General features: G+C 33.3%; 3 protein-coding genes across 3 annotated transcripts; 1 reads left to right on the plus strand and 2 right to left on the minus strand.

Moving 5' to 3' along the window:
• The first annotated feature begins 2,738 nt into the window (after window positions 1-2,738).
• On the plus strand, window positions 2,739-9,418 carry LOC108757942 (superoxide dismutase [Cu-Zn]). Its single transcript, XM_018502646.1, has 3 exons — window positions 2,739-3,255; window positions 8,201-8,425; window positions 8,977-9,418. Exons 1-3 carry the CDS (start codon window positions 3,088-3,090, stop codon window positions 9,229-9,231), a joined length of 648 nt encoding a protein of 215 aa, XP_018358148.1. The 5' UTR covers window positions 2,739-3,087; the 3' UTR covers window positions 9,232-9,418.
• An 817-nt stretch (window positions 9,419-10,235) lies between these two features.
• Window positions 10,236-12,587, minus strand: LOC108757935 (uncharacterized). Its single transcript, XM_018502638.1, has 2 exons — window positions 12,279-12,587; window positions 10,236-10,990 (listed from the first exon to the last, which is right to left on the minus strand). Exons 1-2 carry the CDS (start codon window positions 12,406-12,408, stop codon window positions 10,746-10,748), a joined length of 375 nt encoding a protein of 124 aa, XP_018358140.1. The 5' UTR covers window positions 12,409-12,587; the 3' UTR covers window positions 10,236-10,745.
• Window positions 12,588-13,096: 509 nt separating this feature from the next.
• SmD1 (small ribonucleoprotein particle protein SmD1) lies at window positions 13,097-15,354 on the minus strand. Its single transcript, XM_018502636.1, has 4 exons — window positions 15,262-15,354; window positions 14,988-15,064; window positions 13,659-13,856; window positions 13,097-13,385 (listed from the first exon to the last, which is right to left on the minus strand). Exons 1-4 carry the CDS (start codon window positions 15,273-15,275, stop codon window positions 13,303-13,305), a joined length of 372 nt encoding a protein of 123 aa, XP_018358138.1. The 5' UTR covers window positions 15,276-15,354; the 3' UTR covers window positions 13,097-13,302.
• Between the last annotated feature and the right edge of the window lie 360 nt (window positions 15,355-15,714).

The raw sequence follows: 15,714 nt of genomic DNA on the forward strand, positions 1-15,714 counted from the left end.
TATTAATTTTTAATTGTTTAATTTTCAACTGTTATCAAATTTTATTTTATAAAATTTATTTGTTTATATTATTTCAAATACAGTTTAAATATATAAAAGCGATTGTTATCAGTTAAATGTTAATGATCGCTTTACGAAAATCAATTGCAATCATCTTCGCGTTGTCATATACTAAGAAAAAGAATACTGCATTTTAATAAATATTATATTTGTTTGAATAGTTGTAAGTAAATATTTACTAAACATGTATTTATTCACTACAAAGATCATTAATGTGATTTAACTATTTTTTTTTATTAATTGAAAATAATAAATATTTATTTAATATAAGTAAATATTTACTTAATACTATTTCAAGATATATAGATTTAACAAATTTTTTTTAGTGTACGTCGAAAATCTTTAGATAAATGCAATTTTCCATTTCATTAACGTCAAATGTAACACAAATTTTATTTAATATTAACTTTGGGGGATTAAATATGTACCATCGCCTTTCTTCACGAATTAATGACGAATTTCTTCACGAATTAATTGACAATTCACACTATGATGTTCCGTTAATAGAGATATTAAGGTCGAGGTAGCTCCTTTTGCCTATAAATCGATTGCCTACAGCATCGTTTGCTTATATTATTTTTGCCGACAGTTCATTTGTGCCCAAAAATTATTGCCTACAGCCCAATCGTCTACAAGCACTTTTGCACAAATATAAAATTAAAGTTAAGTAAGAAAATAATTTATATTTAGCAGAGAATTTTTTCAAAAGAGAGAATTCGTTTTTAAAGCAGAAAATTAGTGTTTTTAAAGCAGAGAATAGTACAAGTAAACAATGATATTGAACTGTAGACAATAATTTTTGCGCAAATGAACTGTCGGCAAAAGTGATGTAGGCAAACGGTGCTGTAAGTAGGCAAACAGGATCCTCCCATTAAGGTCTCTCAGATTTGTTTGCAGTCCAAACTTTTAATACATTTGAAACTATATTTACTGTTTGTAATCCTCGTGTCTTATTTGTATCATTTATAATCCTCGTGTCCTATTTGTACTATTTGCAGCCCTCAAGAGAATTGTATCTCTCAAGGGCTACCTTGAGGACGCTTATTATTTCTATCCGACCATGCTTAACCTACACTCCTACACTCATTGTCAGATGCACCGGGTTGTAGCAAGATCTCCGTCTTGTGTCCCTCTCCTTCTTCTGCTCATCCTCCTTCTCCCTTGTGTTATTGTCTTTCGTTGTTTTTCACAGAGACGAGAGAATTTTATTGTCGCGCATAATCGTAAATTATTCTAACGTGATTAAAAATCTGCTACGTAGCATGTCGTCCGGTGCACCGCGCTGCGTCGTTTCCTGGGAACGCGATATCGGATTATGGTATCTTCGGAATTGAAGAAAACTCTTCGCGGATCGTTAGCACGCCGCACGCACCGTGAATACCGCGATTCCGCGATACGGCGACATTCAGTTTGTGCATGCAAATGCGGATGATTGCAACTATGTAAGTAAACCTCGCATACTACACTTGGAATACTCGGTAGAGATGTGCAACGTGAAATTCGATTTATATGAATAATTCGCAAAACCTTTTGATAAAAGTTTAATAAAACATAGATATCGATATAGCGACGGGAAAAATTCGATTAATATTCATAGCGATGTCAAATTCTCATGAGAATCATTTAGCTTTTTAATATTAAAATCAAATACGGCTAGCAATACATTTTTGTCAATAGAATAAATTATATTTCCATCGGTAATGTGTAATGAAACTCAACGTATTATACATATATTGAAAAAGTACGAATAAAACGAAACCAATAATGGTAATAAAAAAAAGCCATAATGCCAAAATGTCAAACACTCAAATATACAATAAAAAGAAATAAAGAACAAACACAATATCAGTGAATTATGTCGATATTTTTTTGTTCGTTTATTACATTATTTCTTTTATTACAAAAAAAATGTAATATATTAAAGAGTTTTTAATTAGTAGTAAAGAGCTGTGTTAGAGTGAGTGTATATTAAAGAGTTTTTAATTAGTGTTCAGAATCAGTGTTCGTTATATGACGCAATTAATTGATTCTATTACTTTCTGTAATTTAATTTATTCTCGTCCGAAAATCAATTAGTTCGGATCAACCTTTACAGCCCCTGACGATGATGAATTTTACGCAACGGCTATTGCCGTTCCAGTTGGATAATTACGAAAGTTGTCCGTCCTGGTTTTCGCAGTTTTTCACGTTTGCCTCTTGGAGTTACTTACAAGATGACTATGTCCAGATTAGTTCGCGGAGTATAAGCGATCCGTCAGGCCGCAGCGAGAAGCACCCGCGGGGCACGTCTCGCTTTCACTCAGCCGGTCTCGCGCGTGGGCCACGTGCATTGGAGAACTGAATACGGCGGATGTACATCGGGCACGATGCACCGAACTGATGTGTCTGAAAAGAGGAAGAAGGAGGGACCGGAGCAGGTATTCACATACGCAATCACCGATTGCGAGCCGATAGCGGTTACGCGATCGCGAGATCGCGTCTCGTTAAATCGGTATCGCTCATCCACGATCGAGAGACCCCCTGGTGTCACGGCACTCCTCGAGCTTGGCGCCCAAGTACAACCTGCCTTGTCCTCGTCGTGACTCGCCGATGACGCAACGCATAAATACACGCCATGGGGAATCGAACCGGTAGCTCCTAGTTCTACCTCTGCTGCTGCCGCTACAGCATCTTCTTCTTCTTCTTCTTCTTCTTATTCTTCTTCTTCTTTTTCTTCTCTGAGGAAAGCAGTCTTTGAAAAGCGGTGGTTCCGGAGGCAGCTCCTTGATCGGTACGGCTCCGAGATCGTTATCGTGAGAAGTGGATGAATCTCGGGCTGCCAGGTCTCGTGGCGATCGAGTCGAGAAGGTGGAGGTAATACAGCAGGGAGAAGGAGGAAGGAGAAACACAGCAAGCAGATCTTGGAGACGCCGTCGAGTCCTGGCCGTCAGACCCGTTTTATCCTCCGATCGACTTGGAGGACTCCTCGCGAGGACCAAATCGCTGCTAAATCTTTCCGGCACGCCTTCGGAACTCCTGACTCGCGAGATGTGGCGGCTGTCGATATTGATCGGTATGATCGCGATCGCGAGAGCTGGACCGTACGACAGGACAGCAGACTCGGTGAACGACAGGACTCTGTTCATTAGGAGTCTGCCGGGATATCCTGGGACTAGGAGTGATCTCTACGAGGTTTATATGGAACCGTATTATTTCGTACGTATTTATATTTTTGTCTTTTTTTTATTATTGATATTGTATATATGACGAATTTTTATTGCATTATACTTGATAACAGATATTCAAAGACTCTCACGTTTTCTTTTTTCTTTTTATGTAATAATTTTATTTAATTTCTGATGGAATTTATCATTTTCATATATAATAATTACTGATAAAATTGGAAATTGATATTAATCATTGCCTATTAATCATCAAAATCACAAATTATTTTTATATTATCATAGTAAATTTATATGGCATTACGCTTCTTTTTCTTACGTTATATTTGATTACAATTATTCAGAAACTGCCACGTTTTTTTTTAATTTTATATAAAATAATTTTATTTAATTTTTGACGGAATTTATCATTTTTATGTAATTACTAATAAAATTGGAAATTGATATTAATTGTTGCCCATATTAATCATCAAAGTAATTTCTTTATAATTGTGTGATGAATTTTTATGGCATTATATTACAATTATTCAGCAACTTATATTTTTAAAATTTTATATATAACTTTATTTATAATTTGTGATATCATTTTCATATAATTACTAATAAAATTGAAAATTGATATTAATCGTTATATATTGCATTATAAATCATCAATTTGATGATATATCTGTGTGTTTAAGATAATTTAATTATTCAAATATTGTATTTGGAGAATTATATTGTATTATATTATAGGAAAATTATATGGTGAAAATTATAAAGAAATATTGAATTTAAATTACATTACATGATTACAACCTTTGTAAACGACACACTGATCCGACTAGGATTAATCCAATGCATATACTTGGAAATCAAGAAAGAACTTATGTTATATAATAGGACCCTAAAAATGATCCAAAGAGAAAACCGAAACGTTTGTATTTTTCGTTTAATTCGAAATAGATTCAATGTGTGCCTTATTAACGGTACTTAACTCTCATTTGCTTTAAAAACTTTTAGCTTAATTAATCTTTAATTTCAAGAGTTCTTAGATTGATGTATTGTTGAAATATTTTCGGTTTTCACATCTCCACTTTCGAGAAAAAATTTTAAGCGATCAATCTCACAAATTCTTTACAGTCATACTTCACTTTTAAAGTATGGCTGTAAAGAATTTGTGAGATTGGTCGCTTAAAATTTTCTGATTTTTAATCGAATAATTGCTAACCAACAATACGGTCAACCTTTTCACTTTACATTTCGCATCTTACACGGATCTTATCGACCTGAAATAAATTATGTAATCTTGTTAAACTTGTGCGAAAACATTTAATGAACATCCTTTCACTTTTCTCTTAAACTTTAACGGAGCTATTCCTCATATCGCCATTTATTCAACTTTAATTTCCCTTGATCAACTCAACATGTAATTTTGTTGCTCGATATACGATTACTTTGTAATCGTATATCTCAATGCTTGCGGTAATTGGTATCGTCATATTTATAGCCTTACGTGCAAATAACAGCCGTTACGAACATTTCCGCCGAACGTTATTGAAGTAGCAATCATCTGTCATTCGGCGTTACTTGCAAGATGAAACGAGAATTATGTAGAACGTAATAATTTATCATTCATATGGATACAGCATGAAGGAAAAACGAGTTACATCAACTCATTTTTATTCATATGAATGAACATTTTATAACGAAAATTTAGTAAATCGAGTAATACAGATTCACATATTATTTTGTTATTATACGTTTGTTTACATACACTTGATAAAAATCTTACACTGAGAAAAAATGTTTAGCTAAATTGCTACAATTTGAAATTTATGATTATAATTGTACGGTAAAATAATTATAATTATGAGCTTCGTTTTTACATAATTATTGCTGCTATAATATTAGTAATAATTTTATATTTATAATTCCATCAATCATAAAAAAATTATACTGTAAATATGATATTTTTAAATGTTAATATAACAAAATATCAAAATGTGGATGGGTAAATAAAATAAGCATTTTTATATAATAAAAATAAACACAATTGCAATTATAATAAATATAATTATTTTCTTAACATTTACTTATTATTTATGATAATAATAACTAAAAAATATATTAAAGAAAAAATAAAGAAATACATGAGTCAAGTAATATAAAATTAAAAGAAATAATGTTGAAAAGGGCTACGAGCCAAATATAATAAATTCAGTATTAATGATATAGGTATATTAAAAATTACAAATGAAAAGCGCTACAAAAACAAACGTTTCGACTTCGATCGGGTCATAATTATGATTATTACAACTATGATAAGCTTTTATGTGTTTATGACACCATTGAAACAACTATAACTTGTATTATTAAAATAAATATAAATATATAGATGTTATAAAAAAAAATGACTATAAATTATAGTAAATTATAATGATTGTAATCCTTTTTCTTTCATTGGAAGCGACTTTCTCATTTCTAGTAAAAATTATCGCTTATTTGCTACAAGGACATGACTCAAAAGTTATAATTTTTGCAAAAAAGAACGAAAACAAAAAAACTGAAAAAACCTACTTTTATTTCTCTGCAATCAGTTATCAAAATTACATTTCAAAATTAAAATAAAAAAATTGTAATCAAAATGTTCGAACTTATTTTCTGGAAAGCTTTGCTTTTTTATTTTTTGTTGTTACTGTAGTAAATGATATATATAAGAAAATATATTTTTCAAAGAAAATATGTAAATTTATTCGTTTTATTCTCGTTTAGTATCGAGAAGATGTGTACGAATCGTCTTAAACAACGCATCGCAGCATCGCTCTCTTTCTTCGTGTGCATCTCTGGTAAACATTTCCATGCGCGTGACTTCTTCATCCTCCGCGACGAACGTGGCGATACAATTCATCGGCCTGTCCATCGGCGCGACTCTATTATTAGTCATTAACTACACAGTCTGTCTTTAATACGTGGAAATTTGCATAATTAGCCATTAAGTTATTTAAACATCGCGAAGGACGTCGACTGATGCGCGTCGTTATGCCACGAGGACGCTTTCACTATATGAGCGGTCGCTCTTCGCCTATGCCCCTTGCAATTCTAACGAAGCAGCGATTCACTACGGCCGACCTTGCGCACAGTTTCTAACCGTTTCATCGTCGCCATAGATTATACCCCCAGTCGCATTGGTAATTGCGGATTTTATCCATGAACCACAACCTCGCTTATACAAAAAAAAAGTAGAAAAAACCAAATAAACTTGACGTCCGCACGAATCGCGAGGTAGGTAAATCAAGATGAACGCAAGAGTGGCGCAATTCTAATGCGATTTAGTAGGCAGAACAAATTAGATAGGAAGCACACCGTTCTCTTCTCCCGAATGCACTACATAGTGCATCACTCGTACGCGATACTCGCGGACGCGTCATTATCAATTTCCGGTCTTCGCGTTCTCCCGCGGGACTCCGCTCGCGCGGCAGCATTTATGGATTAATCGAGCTATAATCGAGCAGTAACAAATTGCTTCCGTAGATACTCGGTTGCGTAGATTTTCGTTCTACTCCTCGCCAATCTATGAATTCTCGATCGAAAAACTTATCGAGATATTTACCATTTTTTCGGGACTCAATTTCTTGGAGTAAAATCTCATTCCAAAAGAATGAAAATATACTGTCACTATATTAAAAAAAAAAAAAGAGTGAAAATGTGACATTCTTATTCAAGAATGCAAATATTTTCACTCGTTTTCAATAGTGACAGTATTTTCATTTTATTTTGAAATAGAATTTCACTTGAAAAAATTTAGAAAGGACACATTGTAATCGTTTATAATTATCGCTCTTTTACTTCAAAAGTGACACAATTCAAAAGCACGATATTTGACATTTGCGACCAGTTTTATTTATCTATCTATTATCAAGTAGAGACGATCGAACATATTCGTATTATTTAATAAATGTTTATAAAAATATCAAATATTGCCAATCTTAAAATACATACATATCCCAGGTAGCAAGGTGTCGCATGTCGCCTATTTAATATCATTAATTAGTTATTCTTTTGACGAATGTGATGTTTAAAATGACGTCCAAACATCGTAAAAATGACGTGGATTTGTCAAGTATATAACATCATAAGTCGACGTCAAAAATACGTCATTTTTATCGTGTTATTGAGCAAGGTGTCCATTTGATGTCATTAATTATTCTTATGATGAATCTATACGGTTCCTGAGACGAAATGAAAATTACAAAAATGATCAAATTTGCTAAGTGTTGAAGTTATAAATATTCTAGTAAATTCAATTACTTCTGTAATTTCCACTTCATTTTAAGAACCATAATACTCTTCTTGACGTCTAAACATTGTAAAAATGACGTGAATTCTTATATTTCTTTTCACTCACATAACGTCATAAACTGACATCAAAGATACATAATTATTTTTGTTATTAACGGAATAAATGTATGACGTTATTAATTGATTGATCACTAATAATGACTAGTACGTCGACAATTGGCTATTTATTCGATATCATTAAGTATGACATTGTAAAGACGTCATAAATAAATGATGTCATTAATTGATCAAAAGATGACGTCATTATTACATCTTGAATAGGTTACATGACGTCAATAATTTAAAATAACTAACTATCGACGTCAAAATAACGATAGCTTGTTACCTGGAATATTTTCGAAATGCTAAAATTCTTAATAATATACGTGTACAGTATATACATGGATTTTTTACAAAAATGATGTTAAATATTTTATTTTTCCTATTTCCTATATGCGTTTAAAAATGATTAGTTTCAGCAGCTTCCCATGAGACATTCTGTATTAGACAAATGTGCTATTTATCTAACTTTCGAAATGCTACTTTCTTTTATATATTTTTTTATTTCAAATAAAATAATTACTACTTTTGTTGATCTTTCCTGCCAATAAATATTGACATCTGAAATAATTATGATTCCTTTTTTTTTTAATTTGTAGGCAGTCGGTTTGAAAGCCGTAGTGGAGATGAAATCTCTCGGTGAAGACGGTTCGCCGATGGATGGGCCCCGAGGGATGCTGACATTGGAGCAGCATCCCGAGGGGGTCAGGGTCACGGGTAATATCACGGAATTAAATCCGGGCTTGCATGGATTCCATGTACACGAAAAAGGAGATTTGAGGAAAGGTTGCAATTCGGCTGGCCCGCATTTCAATCCGTACATGGTAATAATGTTTTTGCAATTCTAAATTATGCACATCTAGGATTGCCATCCGTCCTCTTTTCCTCGGACGCTCTCTTTTACTCGTCTTTTTTTTTTCTAAGGCGTCCACAGAGATTTTCTGGGATAATTACAAGCGGTAATCATTTGGGACACCTTTGGAAAATTTTCCCGAACATCCCCGGACACTATTATAAAAAGACGATGTCCCCCGTTTGAGGAAAAAAAGAGGATGGACAGGACAACCTATTCTCATCACAATTAGTTTATGATAAATTAATAAGCATTCCTCCATAAGTGTAGAGTTTTTAACCCCAGGGGCGGGGGGTCAAATAGTATAGACTATTAGACTTGTTTTGCTTTATACTATTGTTTTTTTAATTAACGTTTAAATTTAAATTTCGTATCTAACTCTTCGAATGCAAATGCGACGTGATTAGCACAAATTGATAAACTCACGCCTCGCGGATTGAGCCGTCGCGATCTCCTTCGCGCGATAACACATTCTCTCTCTCCATTTTACGTTACGGTAAACGAAGAGTGATTGCGTTTCAGGTGAATCACGGAGCACCGAGTGATCCGTTACGTCACGTCGGTGATCTCGGCAATATTGAGGTCGGAGAGGACGGAGTGGCGCGTATCGACGGCATGGATCACTACTTGAGCCTAGTGGGCGTCCGGGGTGCGATCGGCAGAGCTCTGGTGATCCACGCGAAACCAGACGACCTCGGCCGCGGCGGAACCGAAGAGAGTCTGAAGACCGGATCGTCAGGCGAGCGCGTTGCCTGCGGCGTTATCGGGTTCTTGTAAAAGGATTTCGATGAACAGCGAATTCAGCTATTGCATGCACTAAATACGCACTGAAAACTGCCGTACTTAATTCACTTAAAAAGATACTGCGTAGTATGCAAGATCTTTGGTATACACAAGCAGATTTTGGTGAAGGAAACGATATAATTCCTTGCTAAGAACGAAATATTCGTTCTATCATAATTCAATCAGAATATTGTTATATATTTCTTGATAATTTTGTATATTTTTACTCTATTTTAAATATTAATACTTTGATATTTTTTCATAACTATTCCTAATATTCCGAGTCTCGACATCTTTGTTGAAATTGAAATAATTTAAAAAGGAATAATTATTTTAAATATTTATTACATAATGTTTATTCATTTGTTATGAAAATAGCATAAGAATTAAGCTGATTTTAAACTGGAGATATACACGTAAAATAAAATATAATTATCATGAGTGTTGTTCGCATAATATAACTGTTATAATATAATTAATTTTATTCAGTTAAAGTAATTATGTGTGATATATCTCTCTTGATAGACGTTATAGATAAATTTGTGTACACAGCCTGCAGATTGTGCGCACTAGTGCATCCACCCAAATCCGCTAAAAGAGATGTTGCGTATCGCAACTTCATTCACTAATTTAATTGCGCCCATTTGTATCGATCAATAAATCACAAATGTATAAATAAAACACCTGTTAAATGCATTTTACAGACGCCTTTATGTAATTTCTCTAGATTACAAAAATAAGATGAATAATTTTAATAAAAAAGATTGGTGACAGCTAAGCCAATTTTCCTTTCGTTTTAGTTCATGCATCTAATAAAATGCACTAACATAACAGTAAAATAAAATATATTTATTGATAATTATACATTAAATAACAACAATAGTCATGTTGATATAATAGTATTTTATACAAGTATATGAAAAGACTTTTCTAGAAATATTTTCAATAAATTACAATCGAATGTTTTTCACCGCAAAAATTTCCAGGAAATGGTCTACAAAAATGAAGCTGTTTTTTACATCAATACACGGTCTATCAGAAATTTAACGAAATTTCAATACGAAGAATTCATTCAACTCGGAAATTGGACCGAGTTTGTCGTAACAAGATTTTATTGTAATAGCTTTCGCCGTTGATACATTTTTTGGTGAAGTAAATACAACAATATGCAACATATAGCCAGACAAATACACAATCGCATATGAAAAACGCAATCAATGATTCTCGATAAGGAATCCAAACTGCAAAGTTTTCGGATCTTTCAAGTATCGTATGCAGTTTATTTCTACACGCGCATATAATATTATTACAATTAACACTTAGACGTCCATATAAGAGAAAGGAAGAAAAAGGTAAAATCACAAGAACGAACGTCGAATATTCTATGGACGAAAATCGTTCGCTTCTTCTGGGAGTCCACACGTACGAGAGTCCCGAGTGGCTGTGGTAGCAAGAACTCTGGACTCCACAAGGTAGAAGTTCATCGAAACTGCGAAGTGGCGAATCTGTTAGCTCATCCTCGTCGACGATGTTCCCGAATGCAGCAGGTACCCAAGGGACTTCGACGAAGCCCCGCGCATCTTTTCCACCGTCGACGGTCCCACGGGCTCGCCCATCTCTTCGAGAGCTTGCAGCACCTTGGTCACCACTTCCGGCGGCGAGGTCCTCCTCGCTCCCGGCGCGTCCGGTCGATGCTGGAGATCGTCCTGGCGCGGTTGCCTTGGCAGCGCGAACGTTTGCGGCTGAAAATGCACTGCAAGGACGTTGAACCGTCCGTTTGAGCACTTCATGTCTCGTCGTAAAGCTACCCCCGGATCTGCAATATCGATCGTTTTCGCCCTGATTTACCCCGCCAAGAACCGAGAGCGAACCAAGATAATAAAATCAACGATGATTTTTATTATCGCCAAGATTAATTCCGCCCGCGATTTTTCGTTCTCTATTACGATACCAACATTTCACAAACCGCGACATGTCGGTAGTATATCTTCGGCTTAATTTATCTTTTGAGATATACCATGGGATTGCTACAATTATTGCTACCTTAATTTTTTTCAATTGCCTTTTATTGATCAATTTTGTAGCGAATTCGGTTGGACGCACTAGTGCGCACTGGTGCATATTAAAATTGTACATTGATTTAATCAAAGTGTAAAAGTAAAATACAAATATTTTTAATTATGAAATACATACTTTATCTAATAGTACAATAAAGTGTATTAAGAATTTCATGGTTTAACTGGTTTTTGTATTTATATTAAACACACATTTTTACGTCAATCTATGACGACTTCGATGTACACCAGTACTGAGAACAGCCAATCGAATTTGCTATTAGTATAATGCAAAATTCGATTCATATCATATAATATTTTAGTATATAATAAGATTAGATTAGATCAAATATTTTAGATATATCTAATAAGATTAGAATTGATCAATCAGACACTTTATTATATTTAACTCTTCTATTGACGTCAAAATCTACAACACGATTATTAATGTTAGATCTGTAAGATCCATTTAATTTATGTTAAATTATAAAAGCTAATTAATTTTAAGAAACCAAAATGATACAACTTGTATTGAGAAGAATGAATAGAGAAGAGTAAAAAATAGATCTATAATTGAATGGGTCAATAAATCTACCATAATTGATCCTCTGGAAAATATTTCAATAATACTATAATTTAAACTTTTAAATTTCAGCTTGGCTCAAATTCATTTGGCAGCATATTGACTTATCTCAATAGATTCTGTTGTCTTGTAGAAATCCAATAGTAAAATTTTTTACGTATATACATTTAGAAGCCAATTTGTATAAACAATTTGTATGAATCATGTCAATATAAATTGTATAAATGGCATTAAAAAATTATATAAAAATTTAATGATCACTTTGCACTCTACTTATTTTTTACTTATAATACGGCAAAATAAGAGCTCTTCTCACTGATTAAACTGAATATTTTTAAATAAATGTATTTTTCGTAACAACAGAGATAATTCTTCGCGGTAAAAGGCAATTATCGCTACATTACTAGGAACATCCAGGACGTCGTAATCCGAAATGTCATCTAAATCATCCGCATCGAAGTTACTGCGGCCGCATCTAATGACAAATTGTAAGCAGTTGATGATCAGCCTTTTTGATGACCTCCACATAATCATGTGCGAACATTTTTGGACGGGATCGCCGCGAATAACGACGTGCGAATTACATTGTATCACGAGTCGTGGAGTTTCGTGTAACGTAAATGTTGACAGAAGTGGTTAGACGAATATACGAGTATACGTTGAAGTTCGTTAACGCGGACATAACAAAAGCGAACTTAATATGGTTTGATACGCAAAATGACATTTAAATTTAAAAACTAATAAAAACTGCGCTTTTAATCATACTGTTTTATTCAGAAAGTCCTCGAAATATTTAAATTACAGAGAAAGTCTTATATCATTCTAGTTATATCGAATAGTAATTTTATCGTAGATATATTGATCTAAATCTATTATGTCTTTGAGTTTTACAATGGTATCGTACGGGTGGTGGGCGCACACACGCTCTGACGCAAATGAAATAAATGTAATTTGTACTAGCATGATATCCTTGCAATTATAAATTGTAACTCCTTTTAGAAAAATTTGTAATACAATGAAATTTAAATTAATATTAGATTATTCAAATTAATAGAATTAACAAATAAGGAGTTTACATTATGTTAAATGAATTATATTACAATGAAAACTATGGCTAATTATATACCACACATATATGTAATTATAATAGTTGAAAATCAATTTTACAAATTTTTTATATTTCTTTACAAGCATATCAAGATGATAAAATCGAATACAAGATTAAAATATCGGAATGCTTGTGTGCCCTACATTTAAATCTGTTAAAAATGGATGTCCACATCATCTTGAAATATATTATCAGGGCTATATCAAGAAAACAGCTTCGCATAGATTCGTTTTTATAAAATTAGCAGAATAATGATTCTTTTCACAAAGATAGAAAAATGTGTATGTTGAAAATACATGTGAAGAACATGTTGAATGTCACTATCGCCTGCCTCTCCCTCTACCTCGTCCACCCCTGCCACCTCTACCGCCCCTGGCGCCGCGTCCTCTACCACGGGCAGCACCTACAAATAGTATAATTAATGTAACTAAAGAAAACTTTATTATATAACTGTGATAATTGCAAAGAAGTAGAAAAAAGAAAATATCTCTTATCAGTTAAAGTTAAAAGTATAAATATAGGATTAATACTTGTTGGATTATCCCTTTCAGTACTGAATACTTTTAACAAATGGATTGTGGAATATTTTGCTATCTGTAGCTTGCTTCAATATTGGATATTTCTGTTTATTATTAAAACTAGACACATAAATATATGCCGAGACACATAAACATACCTCTCGCAGCTTCCTTCTTCTTGGCTTTAGCCTTCGGTGTATCATCAATTAGTAATGTTTCTAATGGTAATGAATCAGGCAAAATGTAGTATCTTATATTGTTTCCTCGTAAACTAAGAGTCTCCAGTTGTATTGGTTCACGATTCTTTATTGTCATTTTTACTGTTTTTAGATGTGTGTTCATGGCAACATCAACACCTGCAGCAAAATAATTTATCAATAATAAATGACATTAGATCACATATGAATATACCAGTGCTGGAATTTAGTTGCACATTTCAGCCGATTTTCAGCTTGGTTCCTATCCCTTATTTCACCAACCCGCGCGCAGCCGATGGGCAGGAACCAAGCTAAAAATCGGCAGAAATATGCAAATAAATCCCAGTTCTGAAATATATAATTAATAGCAAATTTGATTGGATACACTAGTGTGTACTGGCACATATTAAAGCTGTTATATATTGATTTAATTTGAATGTAAAAGTAAAATGCAATTATTTTAAATTAGAAAATATATACTTTATCTAAAAGCACAATAAAATGTATTGATAATATCATGGTTTAACTGGTTTTTGTATTAATATTAAACACAGATCTTTACATTTAATTTGTATACAATGGCTTTAGTACACCAATGCATCCACTCACATTCACTATTAGAAATAAAAAGGTTTTTAAAATAATTTATAATTAATAATAATACACACAAGGAATGGAAATAACTAGTTACTTGTCACACCGTTATGGGCCTTCTACAATAAACCGCAAGTCAGAAGTTTTAACCAGTCTTAACCAAGTTGTTCAAGTTGGCTGTTGGCCAACTGCACCGATTATGACTTAAGATCGCTTAGAACTTCTGACTTGCAGCTTATTGTAGAAGACCCATTACTTTCCTTATCCTTACTCCGTTATAATAACAATGACAGTGACAAATTTTTTTTGTTATCCTTACTGAAAAGAATCATGTCACAAAATCGCATAACAAAATCATATAATTAAGACAAGTAAATAACGTAATGGATTATTTCAAATCAGTACATTACAGTCAAAAAATACATCATTATCAAATTGTTATTATAAGTAATAGAAAAAGTAACGGAATAGTAACTCCTCTATTCTCTGCTATTAATACATTTTCACAAAAATATATTTTTATATATTTATACTCTATTATATCTATACTATAAGAAAATTAAAAAATTTTTAATTATAAATAATCTGTCATATTAATGTGTGTAATTAATTTTATACATCAACATAGATTTGTTTCTAACCTGACGCTACTTGACGCCAAGTAGCGTCACACAACAAAACGTCACTTTGACATACCTGTAATTGTGCCGGTGACTTGAGTGCCATTTTTTAGTTCTATCGTCACAGTCTCGTGACTGAGTTTCATCAAAAATCTGCAAAAGCAACATTAATTTTTGAAGAAATATCAGTGTTTTGGCGCAAAAACGTTTAAATTATAGGTTAGGGTACACGCATAGAATCATTTACAGTTCTCACGGAAATCATATACATACATAATTACATGTATAGAAAATTCAGTCCTTTTGTTATGTTTTTTTTTATTATATAATTTCACATATATTTTACGTACCTTACTAGCTTCATAATGCGGCTAGAATAACTACCTCACAAGCAGAACGATTTATCGATACCGCCGGCGGATTGTTTCAGAATACCATCTATCATGATGTAAGAATACTAAGAATACAAGGTGCATGGCGGAAGCATATCAGGGGGCACGGTCAACGCGATGCTACAAATGCTTCGAAGCGTCTTTTAATTGGTCAGTTTGTAAAATTCTTTCTTCTAATTGGTCCATCAAACGCTTCATAGCATTTGTAGTGAGACTTTGACCACAGTCAGGGCACAGCATAAAGCTGGATTCAGCCTGCATCCGATTTGCGTCGTACGACGCTCTGCAACTAATCAGAAAACAGGATTCCGATGGATTTTGCTTCGTATCATCGGAATTCTGTTTTCTGATTGGTTGAAGTGTGTCGTACGACGAAAATCAGATACAGTGTGAATCCAGCAATCGCTATTG

The sequence above is a fragment of the Trachymyrmex cornetzi genome, unplaced genomic scaffold, assembly GCF_001594075.2.
Source record: "Trachymyrmex cornetzi isolate Tcor2-1 unplaced genomic scaffold, Tcor1.1 scaffold148, whole genome shotgun sequence".
Lineage (NCBI taxonomy): Eukaryota > Metazoa > Arthropoda > Insecta > Hymenoptera > Formicidae > Trachymyrmex > Trachymyrmex cornetzi.